Raw genomic sequence first — 21,855 nt, 5'->3', positions numbered from 1 at the left:
ACTAAAGTTACTGTTATTTATTTATATATACAGAGATATATAATTGTGATTCATTTACTTGTTATTTCTCCAGTTCATCTTCCTCTTGGTTTATTAGGTCCATTTACTAATTTTCTTATTATCTTATAAAAAATTTAAATAAAAAATAGATATTTACTATCTCATGAAAATATAAAAATCTTAAATACTTAGCATATAAATCAAGGAAGAAAATTGGTAAGAAAAGATTATGAGAAAATTTACTATTATGTTAAATGAAACTACAAATAGTAGGTGAAAAAGTCAAGAGAAAACTAAGTATTGGGTCAACATCGAAAACTATGTATTCCTAATGAAAACAAAATCATCCAGTGATAGGGCCACATAACATATTACACTTGCAGCAACAAACAGAAGATCCTTGTAATATTCCATATTCTTGCCAAAGTGTCTAGCATAAAGCATGATGCACTTGCTTGTTTACTTCACTGTTCCTTCTGTTTTCTCTTCCAAGCTCAAACTTGTACAGAATAATACTTGGATTGATATTGATAACCTTCCTCAAGAATTTTGGCTAAGAGGTGAGTAGTTCATCAACTTTTGTGCTGTGTATTGTTTCACCTTCTTGACAATTAAAAACTCTAAATGATTTGTGGTTTTAGTTTCATGTGTTATGCTGAATGGTTTTGGTTTTGATGCTAAGTTGAAGTTCTGTGGAAATCTAAGCAACCTGTGTTTCTTTATGTTGCATGTTATGTGAGCAAAACTTGGTGGTCCACATTTGCAGTTTTCATGACCTTTTGATGGCAGAAAAAGAGCATTTTTGAATGGAAGATGGTCCCTTTCTTCTTAGCCATTATAGATGTTTTGTTATTGGGAGACAATGGAGTCGTTTTTCTTAGCTTGGATATGAAGTGACCTTTTCTTTGTTCTTCATGCGTGATATTAAACTGCTTGTAAAAGAGAGTCATCTTATCATCATTTCAATTTTCCCTTTAATATACAATTGACAAGAAGTGGAGAATACAAATAAATATTGCAAGATAAGTTAAAAAAGTAAGCCACTAGTTATTCAATAAGAGAAAACTCTCAGACCTGTTTTTTCATGTTCAGTGAGAAGCTAGCAGTTATAACTTTCATGTGTAAGAAGTGATTTCTTGCTTCTGAACATGTTTCCAAACACACACTTAATCAAATTATTAGTGCTATAACCTTCTCTCTTCAACCCTACTGACAATGTAACATGAGGATTTAAATTTGTTGGTTGAATTTGAATTTGGAGCAGTATACAGAAGCACAATGACAACTATGATAAGCCAAGTTGAAAGAGTGCTATGCTGCTCTGAAACTGAACAGTATGAGGTCAGTTCATTGCATATCAACCACTTTGGTTTTATGAAAATCTGAAGATATCAGAGTGATGTGACTAGGTAACCACATTTCAACTTTTTTTTATTCCTTTCACATTATTTGAAATCTCAAGATTTCTCTACCTGAATATCAGAAGTCACTGTCTTAAGAGTTTTGGTCCTATCAAGTTAAAAAATTTAGATACCAGTGGATCAGATAAATCTGCTGTCAAGGTTAAAAGGGTGGTGCTTAAATTTTAGAGAAATTGGAAAATGAATTGAGCACTTATAAATGTTGGCCTTTTGTGGAAGGCATGTTCTCTCTATCATGGACTCGTGTGGTCTTATTTGCCATTTTGCTGACTTGGCTTAAGTGTTTTCCCTTTCACTAAGTTGTTTTGTGCACTCATCTTCTTCCATTGTGCTGCCTTTTTTGTTGTTGAAGTATGAAATAAAAGGAGAAGAATTTTATTTGCTTTTTTTCCTAACTTGCCTTTACCGAGAGAAAATTACATTCAAAAGATCAATGGATATGTAAATTCTAAAATGTAAAATTCTCTATACCAACAAAATAAATGCAGCAATCAAGTATCATCACAATTCAGAATCATTTTAATGATGAACATATGTTCTTTATTTACATTTTTTGTAAACAATAATAACTTGTGGTTTACAGTTGAAGACCACAACATAAGAATGTACATCAAATCTTAAAAAATCCATCTGAACTAAAGAATTAGGTTCATCAAAACAAATCCTGCACAACAAATTGAAACAACCTATTTCTTGAGTATGTTAAATAACACCATGCCTTCCTACCCTTCTTTGAAGTTGAGATATCTTCAGAATCCTTTCCAAGCATCTAGAACTTCATGGAAGACTTCAGCAATCAGATCCCTATCTGCATTTTGCAAGAAGGTATTGAAATCATCCCGAATTTCATATATTTTGCCAAACTTCACAAGATACCGGAGGCAACTCATCTTCAGTTTAATTAACTGATATAGAGATGCATTTTGGAGCCTTTCAAGTACATTTTTTGTGTCAATGTCTTCAAGAAGACTCTCATGGCATGCATCTCTCAGATCAGATATGTCATACTTGTCGGCTGCATGAAGAAGGGTCAGCCTATGAATCAGAAAGTCTTCATGTTTGATGATTCCATAAAGATAGTTGAGAAAAGCCTGGCATGAATCAAGTGACATATCGGAGATGTTTATGGTGGACAACTCTTTCTCCTGAAGATTATGTGAGAACATGCTGCGAAATACAGGTGATCTAGCAGCAAGAACAGCTCTGTGAGCTGCTATACTTCCATCAGAAGCATTGATGGTGATGTCAGTGTGGATTCCTTCTGTTAGCATTTTACCAAGAGACTCTATGGCATTTGCATTTGATCTTTGCTGAGTAAATCCTTCTGCCCAAATGGAACAAGGTTCTCCACCCTGCATTAAAAAACAAGGTAAGGTATATTTGTATTCTCAAATTGATGTTCCAAATTCAATCAGACATTAACAACTTATTGCAGACATACACATATTAATGTTATAATAAATCCATCACTGGTTGCTTTCAATACAATTTAACCATGACCAATTGGCTATGTATGACCCTCATATTTCATCTTAAAGCCAACTGGAATTGAGTGAAGTTGCTCATCAAATACATAAGTCACATCAAGTATTGAGCCACAAAATGTGAGACTTCCCAACAATCCAGAGTGCTCTCAAAATGAAAATAGATAACTTCATAGAATTTAATTTAGATGCATGATCAATGTAAAAAAAAGATTTCTACACTCATAATTTAAAAATTATCATAAATAATGATTTTTTATTGCCTGAAAGTATAAAATGCTTACACTATAGTGCATAATAATTAAACTCTACTTTGTAAGTACTAATTCATTGTCACCAATCTTCATGTTCCATCATGGCCGGATAAAGGAATTAGTTAAGCATTCATGATTATAACAGTGGATTACAAAATCCTAGTGGTAGCCTTAATTGATTTAGTTAGACTGTCGCATTCCAATGCCTCAAAATAATCATCATTAGAACTGAACACTAAAGAAACAACCATATCTAAAGAAATGTGTATTTAGAAAACATACGTTTGGGGATGCAGTCTTCAAATCTAGAAACTCAACGTCAATAATGAATTTTCCAGTTAGTGGAACCTCAATTGCCCAAACAAAATCCTCGTTGTTCTTTAACACTTTGTCCTTTATTTCTGCACCATATAAAAAAAGTAGATATATGCATGTACTCAGTCAACATGAAAAATAAACTGTTAAACATAACTTGACAGCAAAACAGTTTCTGACACATTGTAAAGATGCAAACAAAGTGGCACAAGATAAGTCATACCATCTTTGGACCAAGTACAACATCATACTAAGACATGCAAGAATCTAAGATTATTGATTATTCTCAACCTAGATGAAAAAATAAAATGAACCAACAAAAAAGAGTGAGAAAAGGTAAAAAAGAAACAAAGACCTGGGTGTGCGATGGCCCTGCGATCTCCAACAGAACTTACAACCCGAATGATGAAAGATGCAATTGGAGGATTGTCTCTTGTAAGATTGGATACTTCTGGAAACAATTTAACAAACAAAACCCTGTTCTTCTCCACAGACAAATGCCTTCATTTCAAACCAAAAAAATATACATAAAAATCAAACCACACTCTTTGTTCCAATTTGACACCAAATCAACAGCACAAAATCTAAAACATGGGTCTTCAAATTATAGCGCAAAAAACAAACTTTATGAGGTACCAAACACTTTATCACGCACCAAAACCAATTAAACCAAGTGGGGTGTTGCATAATTTGCTGATCAAAAACCAGAACCCCACTTCGTGTGAGTCTTCTGTTTCCGTGTCCTGTTTCTTAAGTTAATATTCTCTTTAAATGAAACATGATCACTTTTTTTTCTAACACACGGAAAAATAAACATAAATAGATGTATAGATAGATACCAATTCCACTTTCCGATCTTGAAAGGATCGGATTTCCGGTAAGTGCAAGAAGCCAAGTTTTCGATTCTCCATTGAGCAAGGCGTGGTGTGGTTTCGACTCTGTATGCAGAATCGCTCATCCTATCAGCAAAAGCAAGTGCTGTGGTGATTTCATGGATGCAATCCAAAATTCCCTCCAACAAAAACTCTCCCGGCTTTCCCAGGTTGACTCTTTCTTCTCCAGCTCACTTCACTCTTCATATGAATATCCTCTGTTTCCTCACTCTGTTTCCCCCAACTCTGTTTTTCTTCTTTTATTTATTTCAAAACTAACCCAAAAACTTCAGAAAGTATTCAACAACATTCACTCTGCTTTGATTAGATTGCAATTTCTTTCAGAGGTTTCGGACACGCAAGGATTTTGGTGTTGCTTTTACCCTTTTGTTTTGGAGATTAAAAGAAAGAAAAGAGAGTGAGTGATTTGTACTTTTATTGGTATGGGATGGTGATGGCCTATGGTGATAAATGTGTAATGGTTGGTTTGTTCAAGACATGTCTAAGCCTTAACATTATATTGGTCATATCATTGGGGATGAAGAAGGTGTACGTGTTGGATTTTGTGTTGATTCAGGATGACCTTGTGGTTGGGTCATGTGTGAGTCTGCTTTAAGGGGAAAAGAATTTTTTATTTTTTTATGCTTTGAAGCAAAGTAAGCAAAGTATCTGTTCCTTCCAAATCTCACCAATTTCTCTAAACCACATTCTTGGATTGTGGTTGCAACATACTTTGCTCACAAATAAAACTTCATCTCTTGCATTATTAATGTACTAATAATATGGTTAACCTTAAATGTTTGTGTAACTTGCATATTTTTCATTACTATCACATTGACTGCAAGTTAATGCCATCAGTAAAACCATTCATTATGAATGAGATTCATTCATGATATACTTAACCATAAAAAAACAATAAAATTGTATTTAAATGAGGGTATATTAAGAATTGGATTTTAGTTCCAACTAAATTCTATAAAATTAGTTCATAAAGCGAGGTTTGCACACATCATGAAATGTTTTTATTTTTAGTTGATATAAGATTTTCAACACATCTTCTTATACTGAGACCCTCAAACTCATATGCAGGATTATATATTTATAGATATTTCGATAGCAGCTTCATAGTTGGTGGTCTAATAAGTCAAACAATAAAATACATTTAAATTAGTGTATATTAAGAATTAGACTTTAGGTCTAATTAAACTTTATAAAATTGGTTTATAAGGTCATGTTTGTTGAAGACCCTTCATCGACTAGAGATTAGAGTCTTTCATTGTATATAAGTGGGTGCAAACTTCAACCTCATGAGTCGGTTTTATGGGATTGAATTAGACTTAAAGTCCACTTCTTAATAATATTTGCATACACACCATGAAATGTCCTTATTTCTAGTTGATGTGAAATTTTCAACACACTCCCTCACATCAAAATCATCCAACTCATGTGTAAAACTATATATTTATGAGTAGTCCAATAACAATTTCACGTATTCAATTTTTGTTGTTATCTTTCAAAGTATAGTCCGATGAAAATGTCCCACTGGATGAACTTATTGCCTCTCTCTACACGTGTCCCAAGGTGCAACCTTTGGTCTTGTGATATTTAATTCTACGTGACTCTGATGCTGATATAGCCAATGTTGTGGCATGCTTCATTTATCATTGCAACAGTGTCTTGCATCAGTGTAGAGTGTTGGTTGGTTATGCTGAGTTACGGTTCAGTTGCAAATTGCAAAATTTTCTTCTGAAATGGGCCACACTCTGTGTAATGAGTCCACTGAAAAATCCATTTTATTCACATATCTTCCCATGCCCTTTTTTCTGCCGTTGCAAGTGGACCTGTGACTCACTTGCAAGTTGACCTTGGTGCATGCAACATCACCCTAATGTAACTATAGTTCAACTTTTAAGTTGAATTTTTGGTGCACCTCTTAACTTCAGGGGAGAAGAAGGAAGAAAAATAGCAGGAATTAGGTGCACTTAAACTTAGCCACCTCTTCATTCAAACACACTTTAGGCATTTCATAATTAAGAATTTAACAAGTTTTCAAATATGTTGGTGGAGAGAAGTTGTAACTAAATGAGTAGGTCAAGATTGCCTATTCCAATAAATTTTCAGCAAATGCTTGTCTTCTACCTTTCATTGGGAACATCACATTCACATAAAAAGGTAGAAAAATCAATCAAACTATTAACATTTGATTATGTGTTGAGCATGTTTGAATAAAAAAAGTATTTGCATATGAAAGAAAATATGGGAAAATATTTTTTTTTTGTGAATCTAAAAAAAAAGTAGTTTGTGACTTCTTTAGCTTCATCCATGCCATTTTTTCTTGTACAAAATCTGTTTTTTTATAAATGAAATGAATTCTTAGAACCACTTTTCATCAAATTTATCCAAAATAAAAGTTAATTTGAATTATAATCCATTATACATAAAGTTAATTTTTAAAATAATTTAATTTTTTTCATTAAACCAAAAACACACTCTTCATGTTAGAACATCTCATAATTTCTTAGAGAGAAAAAAAAATATAAATAACCAGCTTTTTCAGCCTAAGGAGAGGTTTCAAATGGTCAATAATAATAATAATAATAATAATAATTCATTGCTTAGATAACACACTTAACATCATCAAACTTCAAAATTTCATAATTTGTTTATTTTACATTTCCATAATGGTGACTAGTGGAAACGCATTGTAATTTATAATTTTAGAGATTTCCATATTTCTATATCCGTATAGTTTTAATTTTAGCATAAATTTATGTGTAGATATATTTTTTAAATATTATCATAATAAATTCCCTTTTTTATGCAATGTTATAGATGATTTAGTCAAGCAATTTTTAGCTTTTTCTTCTCTTTTATTATGCAATTTTTAGTTTTTTCTTCTCTCCTATTATGCACTATGATTACCCTTTATATAAAAATGGAAGGAAATTAAATCATGCAAACAAATTTCCATTAAATATGAGACAAAGCAAAGTATGGTGTTGACGTTGATTGAGAAAGATGGAATAATGATATAAATATGGTTTTCTCTTTCATGGAAACTCCAAATTTCATTTTCCTTAGGAAGAAAGAAGACAACATTGGTAATAAGTTGTTAAACCAAAAAAAACAAAAACCTAGAAGAGACGTATGATAGAAGGCAATGAAAGAGGGAACCTTTCATGCAATCTTAGTAATTGAATTAAACATTTTTTAATGTATTTAGTCAAGTGGTCACACACACCATTAATCTTAATCATCATCAACCCTTTGTGTTCTTTTTGGCTTTATAGTTTTTTAATCAACTTAATTATGCTACTTCATCAATGAATTTGGACATGATTATTCTCTTCAAGTGTGATTAGGAAATACCTTCATCTTCACTAGATTAAGTGCATGCATGAATAATTACAGAATCTCTTTGTTCTTTATATTATTCATTCTTAGATACACTTGCTTGTTTCTTCGTAATGGTGATAAATGATTACCACAAAATTTTATAGTTTTTAATTATTTTATCATCTTACAAACACTACTACAAGAAAATCATGAAATATAAATCAATTTTAGATATCAAAAATAGTTATTTGTAATAGTAACTAAATTAGAAACTATTTTAGAAATTAAAAAAAATATTTCTAAATTAGTTTCTATTATTGTTAAATAGTTTCTAAATTGATATTTAATTAGTTACCAAGGTTTTAACTACCAATTATTTATATTCTAAATTTGATAGCAAAAACTTTGGTTACTAATTAGATACCAATTTAGAAATCATTTAACAATAATAGAAACTAATTTAGAAACCAAAAACTATTTTAGTCTCTAAAATGGTCTCTAATTTAGTCATTATAGCAACTAATTATTTTTGTCTCTAAAATTGGTTTTTATTTCATGATTTTTCTTATAGTGAAAGTATCACCTTTTACAAATTTTACCACTTAAAGTTGTTTTTTCACCCATTTTACAATCAATGTTTTAAATTTTTACAAAATTTATTTCGTTAGTTTAAAAAAAAAGGTTATTGCCTGCAAAATATTACCATTTCGACCTAATTTTAGTTTTTTTAAAAATTCATGACTTGCCATCATGTTACAAAGTTTCCACGTAATTTTGTAAATGTAAAAAGTTCATATAAGGCGGAAAACAAATTTGAGTAATAAATTTTCATAATGATAGTAATTTTGTGGTAAAGTATGTGATTAAGTATGGGAAATTTTTTTATTGGATTTTATCTTGTTTTTGTAATTTATATAAGAAAATCTTACATTAAGAAAGAGTATAAGTTATTGAATTAAAAATTTAATTTTAAATAAAAAATAATATATTTAATTCTGTATGTTTACCACTCAATTGTGGTGTTTTTACAAATTTTGTCACTAAACTGTTTTTTCACTATTATGTAAATTATGAACTTAAATATATTTGATGAATCTATCAATTACTAAGCAACTTTCTCAATGAAATAAATAGAAAAATTCATGATAAGATGATGGTCTAAGACTCTTGAGTGAAAATACTGAAAGTTATTGTGATGCACTTTTTAAATCATTAGTCTTTCTTATTCATTTTTTTCCAATTTAATCAAATAATTTTTCACCACCATGTATTACTGTTGGACATTTTCAAACATATATTTCTTTCAACACTCAAGCTTTATCTTCAATATTTTAAATTTTTCCTTCAAAATGTATTCTCCATAGTCATTTACCTCTAACTTTGCCCACTTCATCTTGACAAAAACCATAAATGGTTTAAATTTAGTTTACTTTGGTCTCACTTGAACAGGACTATGATAACAAAAAATATTATTAAACACTTCTTTTTCACACCTTCATCCATTTCTATATGACTAAGACTTTGTCAATTCTACTTCTCAATTTTTCATTTGACTTAAACCAACTGAATTTTTCACCAACTAAAGGGATATTTATTAGTTTCATCTTCTCAGTGAATTAGTGTTTCTATCTAGTAACTACACCTTACTCTTACACTGCCTCTCTTGTTACCTCTTGACATAATTGAAGTCGTCTATTAAACGTTGGTATTGTAGCTAATCTTCCTTCTTCTTTTTAATTCATCACATGTCCTTTTTGTTCCTCCCCAAGTCTTATGATGCATATATATATATATATATATATATATATATATATTTATATTGATAGTCTAACCTTCTTATCCATTACTCTCTAAGCCCCTTCAATCCTGAGAAAGTCTTACAAATGTATTCAATAGTTTTGTTGCCAAGATGTCTTAATTTGTAATGCCAAAGATCAACATTGTTTTCATTATAATTGAAAACAATGTTAAGCAAAAAAACATTATTTTTGAATCTAATGTGAAATTCATGAAGATAGTCTAATCCTTGATACAAATTAGCTTGTCCAATCGTCTTGGATGAAATGTTGTCCTGAATCTAATATTTCTCAAGAGAGAAAAAATAGTTTGTAGTGTAAATCTTTAATCAGCTTTTGAACTGAAATAATATTTAATGAAAATTCAGGAATATATAAAACATTTTAGGTGATAAATTTTTAAAAAATTTGAACAGTTCCAGCATAATGAGTGGTAATGAGAGATCCATTGGGTAGTTTTATATCTATAGTTTTAATTTTGTAAAAAATAGTGAATTGATCTTTGAGGTAAGTCACATGATCAGTAGCACCAGTGCCAATGATGCATGAATTCTTACCTTTTATTTGTGTTTCAATTGTAGCAGTTTCATTGTTATACCTTTAAATCTAATTGATACCATGATTTGTTGTTGTTGAAGATTCTAATAGTTGTAAGAGTCTTTCCATTTGATCAACACTAAAAGAATTTCTTCCAGTTTCTTCTTGACTATTGTTTTGTAAAGAGTCATTCTTTACATTTAGATTACACATTCTATCTTGATTAGTGTTGAACTGCTCATTCTTTTGTTTGTACCATGGAGGATATCCATGTTTAGAGTAGCACTCATCCACTATATGATTTGTTCTATGATAGTAAGAACACTGTTTTATTTGATTATTTGATCTTCATCTGCCTCTTCCTTGGCCACACCATGCATTTCCCCTTCCTTGAGTCTTCCAAAAATTTTGATTCTGATTATGGTTTTGGGGTTTCCAAGAACCCTGTTTTTTGTTTCCAATTGACAAATTTTTCATTAGTATTCAAGAGAACCTTTATTTTTGTAGTGGCACTTGTAAACTGTCTTTTTTGCTGGAGAACTAGCAAAAAAAAAATATGTTTATATTAGGGAGATGATCCATAAGAAGGATTTGGGTTTTAACTGTATTATAAATCTTCCAAGACCCTTTAGGAAGCATATGACATATTTTGAATCTTTGTAGCATGGATTTTAAACAAAACACAATTATAATGAATATGGCAAACACAGTTAGGTATAAGTCTAAGAGATTTGAGCTCTTCCCAGATAGTTTTCAAATCAATAAAGAAATGATTAACATTTCTTTCTCCCATTTTATGGAATGCAATTCTTGGAGCAAATCTGAGATCCAAAAATGATCTCCCTTTGAAAATCTCTCTCTCAAATCTTCTCAAAGGTTTTGAGCAATGTCAATATACACGACACTCTCTGTAATATGTGGTGTTAAGGTTCTTGATATCCAAGAAAGAACCATTACATCACATCTTTCCTATGCCTCAAAATTAGAATCACTCTTGTTGGGTTTAGAAATGTTGTCATCAACAAATTTAAGTTTATTCTTGGATAAAAGGGTCATATTTCATGTTCCTACTCCATGTATGATAGTGGGTTTCATTGAGAGAGAGACAAAAACTAGTCCAAAATTTTCTCCAGGATGTTAATAGTAAGTACCAATGAGAGTCAAACATTTGTAGCAACAATAGAAGTGGTTTCTGGTGAATAAAATTCTATTGTTCCTCAATAAAGAATAAAGAAACGAACAACAGAAGCATAACATGCCTTAACCTATGCCCTACTGTTTTACCTACTCCAGCTCCACCGAAAAGTCCAATTTTTTCGCCACGACAATAAGGAGCTAAAAGATCTACTACTTTTATTAATGTTTAAAAAATAGATAATTTTGTATCTAATTGTATAAAGGTAGGCGCAGATCTATGAATGGGAGATGTTGTACGAGTATCTACAGGACCTAAATTATCAATCGGCTCTCCAAGCACATTGAAAAATTCGTCCTAGAGTTGCTCCGCCTAGTGAAACACTTAGGGGAGTCCCTCTGCATAGAAAATGGTAAAAAAACAATTAAAGGCAAAGAAGTAAAATAAGGTAAGGACAAAATTGGAAAACCATATATGCATGAGAAGAGTAAATGTGAAATATCTGACCTTCAGTGTGCATATTCGAGAAAAAAAAATATTTTAATGACGTTTTGAAGAAAGTAATTAGAGAAAAAAAAGAAAGAAAAACACTGGACTAAGTAAAAACGAAAAACTAATATTGTAAGTCAATTTACAGCAATGAGCAAAACCCCTTTAAATAGGATTTGGAAACATACTACATAATGTATTTTCAATAAAGTTTGAACTAATTTAATTACTATATAAATTATTGCAAATAAATAATTTAAATTGTTCATTATTTTGTTAAGAAATTTAATGCTAGGTAATTATTGGTGTACCATAAATAACATTAACAAATGAAGATGCTATGATAGTCATAATATTAAGTATTCTACATGCACCATCTTATTATTATTATTATTATTATTATTATTATTATTATTATTATTATTATTATTATTATTATTATTATTTCGCCATCTTAATAAAGGTTGATGCTTTTGTTTCACAGTCATAATTGAAATAAGAATGGGTCCCATGATTGTTGACAAAAAGATAACAAGCAAAATATCTAGGTCTTCCAAAAATAGTAAATAATATAGTAATAATAATTATGCAATATGTATATGGTTTTTGAAAACGACCCTTTCTTTTAAAATAATAGAAAGAATAAACAAGCCAATGAGGTAAGGAGTGTGTCATTCATTCCCCCTAAATTGGGCCACAAGTTGGAGTGAGAACTTCAAATTAACCTTGCTCAACAAATATAAAAAAAAAAAAAAAACACCATGTTTTGTTTAAAATATTTATTAATCAAGAAGAATTAAAATGCAAGTGTAAGAAAAATCTAAAATTCAAAGAAAATAGAACGTGTTAAAAGAAATTAGAGATAATGAAATTTATATAACAAATGCATGATTGCGTTAATTTTAAAGCACTTTAACGTCAACATTTGAATTGATTGCTAAGTCTTGTAATTAATTTGATAGGTCAGAAAATTGGAGCTATTTTAAGTGCAAAGGTTAAATGAGAGGAAATCCCCTCTGTAACCCTAATTCTCTTCTCAAACAAAACCTACTTTTCTTTTGGATTTTATTGTTTTTTTATTTTTCAATCAAAAAAAGTTTATCGAAAGGTATAAGTTTATGAAAGCAATTTTTCTTCTTAAAAATAATTTTTTAATTGTACAATTTAAAATTTATATCTGACTTTTAGATTACACAAGTTGATAGCTTCCATCATCTTAATTATCTTAAGAAAAATAATCATCAATATCATAACTTGTAATAAATTTTTTTTTTTATATATATAAAAGTTTTATATTAGACATCACTAGACGACTTGACATCTCACTAGCCTGACACTTCAAATGACAACAATCATTTCTCATCACTTGAAAAAAAAATATTATTAAAAAGAAATACAAAATATTTACCTCAAATATCACTTGTTATTTTTTACGAAAAAATCACATGACTTTTTGAAAGTCATTTTTTATTTTTGAAGTATAATTAAGTGAATAATATGACTTCCAATCATACAATCTATATAATCTATAAATTTTTTATTATATAATAAAAATACTTTTAACTTTTAAATGACATAATTGAAAAGGACAATTTTTGTATATATATTTATAACGATACAAAAGAAATTAGGAAAAATACTTCAGTTTGGAACGTAAATTTTAAGACCCAAGACTGATGTCTTGTTTGGATATATTTCTGAACAATCACTTAAAAAGGTAAAATGAATTAAGATTCTTTTTCTAAGTTAAAATTACATCGTTAACATATTCGTCTAAGAAATTTGTATTTAAAATAGATAAATGAGAAAGTTTTTACAAAAATTTAAATTCACGTTGATTTTAAAACTTAATCACTAGACTCATATATATATATATATATATATATATATATATATATATATGTGCTAATAATAATAATAGAAACATATATTTCATATTTTTAAAATATTTAAAATTTCAAAAAATAAATAATAAAAGTTTAAATTTAAATATTTAATTTATTTTTTTCTAAGCTTTTTAAAAGAAATACTAGCCCATTTGGAGTCCTACCAAAGTGGTAAGCTTAGCATATTAGCATGACATTCGATCTATTCATTTTGGATAGGTTGGTACAACAAACTCACTTTGCTATTGCTATTTAAAATAAATAACACTATTAAAAATTATTTTTTTAATAAAAATTAAAATTTTATGTTAATAGTTATTTTTTAAAACATTTATTGTAAAATTAAAATATCATCTTATTTGATTCTTTTATTGAATAAAGATATACAAACGTTTTTGTTACTTGTTCTGGCAATACTATTTTTTTAATTTTACAAAATAGAAAAAATAAATTAATAATTAATTAATTATATATATATATATATATATATATTCATTTACTCAATTTTTTTACATTTTTTACTCGAGTTTTAATCCATTTAAAATAGTCACTTAAATTTATTTTTAATATTTTAAAGAAAGTCTTAGTTTTCTTCTTATCTCTAAAGAGATTATTTTAAGTTTTGATCCCGTAAAAGAAAGGAGTTTTAGTTATTATTACTTTTTAAGTTTTATAAAAAATTTAAAATAAGTGTTCTTTAATTGAATAAAAGGAATAATTGTCAGAAGTGGGATTTGAACCCACGCCCTCGTTAGAGGACCAGAACTTGAGTCTGGCGCCTTAGACCACTCGGCCATCCTGACTTATTTGTTATATAAAATGATATTATTTAACATAAACTTTACTTATTATTTTTATACGATTTTAACGAGCTAAATTCAGGCATATTATTAACCTTCTATTTTGGGCTTCATAGTCACAAAAGCCCGTTGGTTCCACACCCCCATTTTGAAGAGACTATTTTATTCTTTTTAAAAGTGACTTTGAATTTTTGTAGTTTTTGTGTACAAACTTTTCGAAAATGCTTTTCAAAATAAACTTACTTAGGTATATTCCAATGTTTTATTTGAAATAATAAATGGATGGAATGGATGTGGCAATTTAATCATGTTACCTAATTGTAGGGTGCATGTTAAAAAATGGGGGTTAGAGGAACTAACTCCCATGTTGAAATTTGAAATGATTTCCATTAATTATTACAAAGCTATTTTTTTTTATATTAGTTTTCAGATTTTTTAAATTAATTAATTTAATTAATCTTTAATTTTGTATATATTTTTATATTTTCATATAATTAAATCTTAAACCTGATATACCCATTTAAGGTAAAATGAAAAAAGAATTTAATAAATTAAAGGACAAAAATAACTATATAATAGAAAAAAGATAATTGGACAATTTATGAATTTTCTTAAACCTGGTACTAAAATTACGAAGCATTTACCGATCAAAAATTGCAATTTAAAAAATGATTTATTTATTTGGTCTGTTAAAGAATTCAGGACATCTCCAAATCAGTTTTTAATTGGGATTTTTAAATACGTAATTTATATTATTTTAGAGTCTTATCAGAAAGTGGTGAAGTTTAAAATGTGTAAAAAATATACTACTATAATTGAGAACTAATGTTGTAGTTAATTTTATATAAATTACTCGTACTTACACTGAATTTGGTTTTGAAATTATTTTACTGTGAGTATGAAAAGTGAGACTGGTTTTTTTCTATAAAATCAGTGTAGTATTTTCTACAGACAACTTAACAAAAAAAGATTGCTGATAAATTTTATCAGTCATTATATCAATCAACAGATTTATCATTCAAAACAATGGCATAATTGGATAGCAAAGTAAAAATTCATGAGTATGCCTTTCCATAGAGTGCATAGAGTCACAAAACCATACTGCAAAAGATCAACATATGGAAAATGTCAATAACAAAATTATACCAGCTTCAGCACGTTGTTGGATATAGGAGGCTTTGGACACAGCCAGAAGAAACAAAAAATATAAAACAGTGTCAACTGGCATTGAATACTTGCACTTTCCAATGTTGACTGGATGATCAGGACTGCACAAACACCCTTCTCTCTGACATCAAAATATTCATTCGGTGAAGCTCACTCTGAACATTCCTCCCAGGCACTTCACCAATGAATCTGTCAAACTCAGAACTTACTCCATAAAGAGAACTTGCACTCTGATTTGTTGTTCTGCAGCAATGTTCCTGTTGCCAATCATTTGAGCAGCCACCATAGACCTGATGATAATAGCCTTCATTTCTAGCACCATGTGAAGCACCATGTGAAAAGGGAGCAGTATGCATTGTTCCACCATGTTCTTCTAGAAAATAATTAGACCTGCCACCATTAAGCCGATGATACCATTCATTTCTAGCATCAAGTGATACACGATCAGTTTCCATTATTCTAGGATGATACAGAGGGTATCTAGTATCGCTTGATGTTTGCCATGTTTGCTGCAATGGCTGCATTGGTTGCAATGTTCTTCTAGTATAGAATGGTATAGGATCTGTCGGAGGGTATCTGAAATAAGCAGATGTTGGCCGCAGTTGCAAAGATTGCAATGGCTCCATTGGTCGCAATGTTCTTGGAGGGACTAGACTCATACCAAAAGAATAGCCACCAGAAGGAGCACCTCTTCCATGCACTTCTGCCATGCTACTTGAGTGACACCCAGTGATTGAAGTATGCCTATTTGTTAAGGCAAATATTGATGTCTCTTCTTTCATTTTTAGATAGTGACTTGTTCTAGGGGAATAATTGAGATAAACTGAAGTTGGTAATTGCTCCACAGCATATTCAATCTCTTGAAATGGGAGATCTATTTGTTGTCTAGAAACCATCATGTGTTTTCTCTTCATACGCTTTCGCTTAGCTTCAGGAATGTAGACAAACTTGTATGTGCAGCACTTACCAAGTGGAAAGGGTTCATCGCATCTATAACTATCACCTCTCTTATTATTGTAACCAGGGTAATCTTCTGCATTGAAGTCAGCAGACTCAATCAACGTCAAAAAGCATCGTGCAGCAAGATCCTTGATGTTCCAGTGGCTAAAAGGTGCTGTAGTTTTATGACTGACATGTATTTCACCATCGGCTCGAAGCATGCCACTTGCATTGTTGAAGAATCCAAGCACAAGGGCTTTATGCTTCCTGTAAATTCGTGTAGACAAAGAACGCAGCATGCAATCACGTAGATTGTTGAAAAGCATTTCAAAATTAAAAAAACATGTTCGATAAACAAAGAAATCTGACATAACTGAATATTCAAACCAGCAATTCTGCAAAACATGAAATTCAAGTTCTCATTTCCAGCCTTCCACAAACCATGCTAAACTTTTACACTACATCTATTTCTTATATCAGCAAAGCAGAATCACGAATATCCCATATATATTTTTGTTCCTTATAAAGTACTTCAGATATTCATCAGTCTACAAATTGATTTGTACTAGAAAACTCACTTAATCATCGATGTGCTATCTTCCCTCCCATGAAAGCCAGCATGAGGAAAGTTGAATATGACTCGATCAAACCTTCGCATTTTTAAATCTGAATGAAGCTTCATTTTGGTTGCATCAACTCCATGTAATAAGCGTGCTCCCAACTTGTGCAAGTGATCTAAATTTGACTTAGCATGCTTGTACATCTTGGTAACATTATCTACATGTGAGAGTTCATTTGGATTTTGAACACGTGAGCGAATATGACTCTAAAAGGTACCCCTTATTTTCATTCATCAGCTTTCCACATTGTCCTAGCAAACACATTCGAATCTAGAGCAAAATAGATACATCGATGTGTACATAGATAGAATAAAAAACATTAAACAGTATAAACAACACTTCCCCAAATTGTGGAGAATGAGAACATAGTAGAAATGGAAAAAAAAGGGACAAAGTTGCAAACAGATCGTTGCTAAAGCTTAAAATAACATACAACACCAAAAGGAAGTACTTAAATCACGTTTCCTCAACTAACCCAACACAAAATTGAAAATGGCTTCACTTCCAAAAAAGGACAAAATGAAAAATGTCAACTCTACAAAACCACGCCACTGACTTCCCACTGAAAAAATATCAACATGTCCAGCTGCAACAATCTTGTTCGATTGGTATGCTTAAATAGTTTGAATCTTCAACTTTGGTCATGGAGTCTAGGTTTTTGGGATCATGTAATATCAAGGAAGGCCACAAAAATGCTACACAACATTGCTAGCAAATTTAAAACGTTTCAACAAGAAACTAACTTCCATCGTCTTCAAAACAATAATAATATCAAAAAGCAAGAATAAAAAATTAGGGTTGCTTTATGTATATTAAATCTGACATATAATGAAGAACCACATATGATCGAAACCCAAGATACACATTATATTTTAATGGGCAAAGCATAAACTACTCCTCATACATTTCTCACTAGCCCGCACGTGCCAAGATTGAAACTTTATCATGGAAACGTGCTGCGCAAGCCAAAAGCACAAACACAAAGCTAAAGGGTAAGAGAGGGAGAGGGAGAGAGAGAGAGAGACCGAGGGAGTTGAGAGAGGAAGCGACGATGTTGACAGCAGAGCCAAAAGATTTGGCGAGGGAAAGAGAGAAAGAGAAATCACCCTCTCCCACCAACAGAATTTGGTGATCACTGGAATAATGGGTTACCCATTTTGCATTATCTTCTTCCTCTTCATCATCATCTTCTTCTTCTTCTTGTTCATCTTCTTCTTCTTCTTCTTCATCATCTTCTTCTTCTACTTCTTCTTCTTCTTCTTCATCTTCTTCTTCTTCTACTTCTTCTTCTTCTTGAATAGTGTAGCACTGGTTCTTTGATTCCTCCATGTTGAAAATGCAAGAGCGTGTGAGAACCCCCAGTAGCTACTGTCACCACTACTACTTCATAACCGTTGGACAATACTGAGAAAACGGAAGTGCAGGAGTCGTGATGCAAAACGCAGTGTGAGACTCATATTTGTTTATACTCTTTCATGATAATTGCACAATAAAGGTATTCTTTTATGATTTCAAAAATGTTAAAAATAGAATGTTTTGATTTGTAGAGTTCATAATTTTGTTTACTTTTTTCTAAAACAAATTGAGATGGTTTTGGTTTTTAGGAGTGATTATTTTACAATACATTCTATCATATATTTCTTACTCTTAAACTATTTTTTATTTATTTATCTTACAAGAAATAGTAAATATTGAAAATATAACTTTTTAACATCATGAAATTATATCTACTATACTATATATAGTTTAGAAGGACTTCCAAATATATTATAATTCAATTTTCACTCATACTCACATCTTTGATAATATTTTGACTCACTTGAACTTAGAGACTTGTGAATATATGATAATTCAATTATCACTTGAATTCATTTTTTTCCTAATATATTTATTGACTTAAGCGGGTCTAAGATTCTTTTAAAAGAAAATCTCCTAATTTATTATTTTTTTTCTTTGGCCAACAATATATCTAAATATAGACTAATTCTCCTGGTATCATATTAATTTTGATATCCACCCATCATCATTGATTTTTAAACTCCAAATTGTCTTTGTCATCTTTTCTGGATTTTCGTATCCGAAATGAAAAAAAAAAACTTTTGGATTTTAGCATCTGGAAAACATTATTGTCATATCCGGAAGGTACAACTCAGTTCCAGATTTGTATATCCAGAACTGTCTTACTTGTGTTGTAGATATAAATATTCAAAAAAATAAGAGTAAAACAGACATTTTCTTTAAAGTATTGGGTGTAAGTCATAATTGGTATGGTGCAGGGAGAATTAGCCCTAAATATATCTATATTAGACCATATTCATTTCAAATTAGAAAGTGTATTATGAAATGAAAGAGATAACTTAGAGGTCATTTAAAGAAGGGTAAAATGTTATTTTAAAAATTGTAAGAGTGCAGGTTCAAAAGTGGGGGTGCAGAAAGTAAAAGCCCACGTTGGATATCCAATACCTCATACCCGTCCTCCATGAAATTAGGGTATTTTATCTCACTTTACAAAACTCAATTTATACTCCTTTTTAATTAAAAAAAAACTACGCGTGATTGCATGTTGTATAAGTATGATATTTGGATTGCAAAATAAATGTTTCAAAAACACACCTACACTATATTCTTTTCGGTTTCAAATTTACTTCAAAATAAACATTTTAGAAATATATTTTGATTTTATAATAGGGGAACCAAAATAATAACACTATCTTAAATGAGTTTCAAATCAGATATTATCACATTACCCATTATCGGAAGTTGTCATACCATTCTAACATGTTATCACATTCATGAGTTGTCACTCTCAAAATGAAAAAAGTGTGTTAGAAATCTCGAGTAAATATTAAAGCAGTTTATAATATAAATGAGTGCAAACCTCATTTTATAAACCGATTTTATAGAGTTGAGTTAGACTTAAAGTCCTCATCTTAATATTAAAAAAAAAATTCTATTCCCAACAATTATAATCTCAAGAATATTGAAGAATATTCTCTTCAGACTAATGATTTAATCATATGTTAGCATTGTGATTAATATATTACTGAAATGAGGTAATCGAAATATAGAATTCTGACATGACATCCTTAAAGGGTAAACAGAGAATGTGTGGGCTCTGTTGAACTAATTTTTCAGAACTTTCTCAAACATTACCACGTACGAATACCACCAACATTCAAAATCCAAATCTGAATGTAGCTCCACTTTAGTTACCAATGTTCCTAACTTTTGTCAATACCCAGAAAAAGGAAAAACACATTGTCCCTACTGCTAAATTAAAAGCTTCTTTATCCCTTCTTCACTTTCCTTAACCCATCACTCCACTTAGAACAATAAATATACAACAAACCACTCATGATCATGATCTTCATCTCTGCATATCATTGTTCTGTTAGTTTTTGAGTGAAGTGTCACATTCTCTAGCAGCATCTACTCATTCTCAACCATGCTTGCCCTTCCACCGCCACCTCCCCCTCCACCCCTAGCCACAAGAAAACAAATCAAGCAAGTCTCTCCTCACCAAATTGTCATAGCAAAACAACATTCTCAAGAACCAGAAGCACCAAATTATGTTTCAACGAAGTCAATTAGACCACCACCACCACTACCACCACCACTAAGGAGGCCTCCATTTCAAAGGACCAACCCAATAATATGGTTTGCTGCAGGGTTGTGCCTCATATTCAGCCTTGTGCTTATCCTCTTTGGAGTTGCAACTTTGATCATCTTCCTAGGCATCAAACCAAGGAACCCCACTTTTGACATCCCCAATGCAAACCTTAATTCAGTGTACTTTGACTCACCAGAATACCTCAATGGAGACTTCACCCTCCTTGCAAACATCACCAACCCCAACAGGAAAATTGATGTGCGGTTTGAGTCCTTGGATGTTGAACTTTTCTTCTCAGACAGGATCATATCAACACAGTCCATTCAGCCCTTTACTCAGAGGAGAAGAGAGAGCAGGTTGGAATCATTGCACTTCATATCCAGCTTGGTGTTTTTGCCTAAGGATCTTGGTGTGAACCTCAAAGGACAGGTGCAGGGCAACAAGGTCAAGTACAATGTAAGAGGAACCTTTAAAGTGAGAGTAACTGTGGGGTTATTCCACTTGTCTTACTGGTTGCATAGCAGATGCCAGATAGAGATGACTGGTCCACCAACTGGTGTCTTGGTAGCTAGGAACTGCATCACAAAGAGATGATAGTAAAGGGTACAATTTTTGTGCTTGTTTATTGCTTTCTATGTTTGGATTCATACATAACTTGTAGTAATACCATACCAGTGAGAGAAAAAAGGAGTCTTGAAACTACTTGATACACCATTAAGAAACAGTGTAATTGTTGTATGTTGTTAATATAGAAAATTGTCAATTGATTAGAAACCAGGGTCTTCATGATTTTTAAAGTAACTATCATGAAACTGAATGATTGAATGATAGTGTAAACAGATTTCTACACAGAGATTGCAGATAGAGAACATGTTTTGGTGGATTCCTATCTGACTCAGTAAAGTAAGAATTGAACTCACTTTCCTATTACTGTTTTAGTTTATTCCTAATTGCACAGTTTTTCTTGAACAGCAATTAGATTTGGAGACTTTTTGACAGTCTAGAATAGTAAAAGTCAAAATGTGTAAAAGATTTGGCAAATGCATAATTTATTATATAGTGAGCCTTATATCTCGAAGTCATGATGTAGAATATTAAAGTAGACACTCAAATTATTTTAATCACATATAGTATTAGAAAATCCTTGTCCTACTAGTGGCACAAAAAATTGGTACTACAATCACAAATTCATTG

At 30.9% G+C, this 21,855-nt stretch overlaps 3 protein-coding genes and 1 non-coding gene across 4 annotated transcripts; 1 reads left to right on the top strand and 3 right to left on the bottom strand.

The window, feature by feature from the left end:
* Window positions 1–1,917: 1,917 nt before the first annotated feature.
* LOC137831389 (BTB/POZ domain-containing protein At1g55760) lies at window positions 1,918–5,188 on the bottom strand. Its single transcript, XM_068639052.1, has 4 exons — window positions 4,314–5,188; window positions 3,830–3,975; window positions 3,442–3,560; window positions 1,918–2,773 (listed from the first exon to the last, which is right to left on the bottom strand). The coding sequence occupies exons 1-4, from the start codon at window positions 4,430–4,432 to the stop codon at window positions 2,171–2,173; spliced, it is 987 nt and encodes a 328-aa protein (XP_068495153.1). The 5' UTR covers window positions 4,433–5,188; the 3' UTR covers window positions 1,918–2,170.
* Window positions 5,189–14,244: 9,056 nt separating this feature from the next.
* On the bottom strand, window positions 14,245–14,328 carry TRNAL-CAA (transfer RNA leucine (anticodon CAA)). Its single transcript has one exon. It is a non-coding gene; the product is annotated as a tRNA-Leu (tRNA).
* Window positions 14,329–15,374: 1,046 nt separating this feature from the next.
* LOC137833075 (uncharacterized) lies at window positions 15,375–18,441 on the bottom strand. The gene is made up of 3 exons (XM_068641455.1): window positions 18,077–18,441; window positions 17,010–17,208; window positions 15,375–16,698 (listed from the first exon to the last, which is right to left on the bottom strand). Exons 1-3 carry the CDS (start codon window positions 18,378–18,380, stop codon window positions 15,588–15,590), a joined length of 1,614 nt encoding a protein of 537 aa, XP_068497556.1. The 5' UTR covers window positions 18,381–18,441; the 3' UTR covers window positions 15,375–15,587.
* Window positions 18,442–20,150: 1,709 nt separating this feature from the next.
* On the top strand, window positions 20,151–21,435 carry LOC137831388 (uncharacterized protein At1g08160-like). Its single transcript, XM_068639051.1, has one exon. The coding sequence runs from the start codon at window positions 20,497–20,499 to the stop codon at window positions 21,253–21,255; it is 759 nt and encodes a 252-aa protein (XP_068495152.1). The 5' UTR covers window positions 20,151–20,496; the 3' UTR covers window positions 21,256–21,435.
* The last annotated feature ends 420 nt before the right edge of the window (window positions 21,436–21,855 follow it).

Source organism: Phaseolus vulgaris, chromosome 6 (assembly GCF_000499845.2).
Source record: "Phaseolus vulgaris cultivar G19833 chromosome 6, P. vulgaris v2.0, whole genome shotgun sequence".
NCBI classification, from domain to species: domain Eukaryota; kingdom Viridiplantae; phylum Streptophyta; class Magnoliopsida; order Fabales; family Fabaceae; genus Phaseolus; species Phaseolus vulgaris.
Note: the sequence above shows the minus strand (reverse complement) of the source record. Positions and strands in the feature narration are given on the sequence as shown.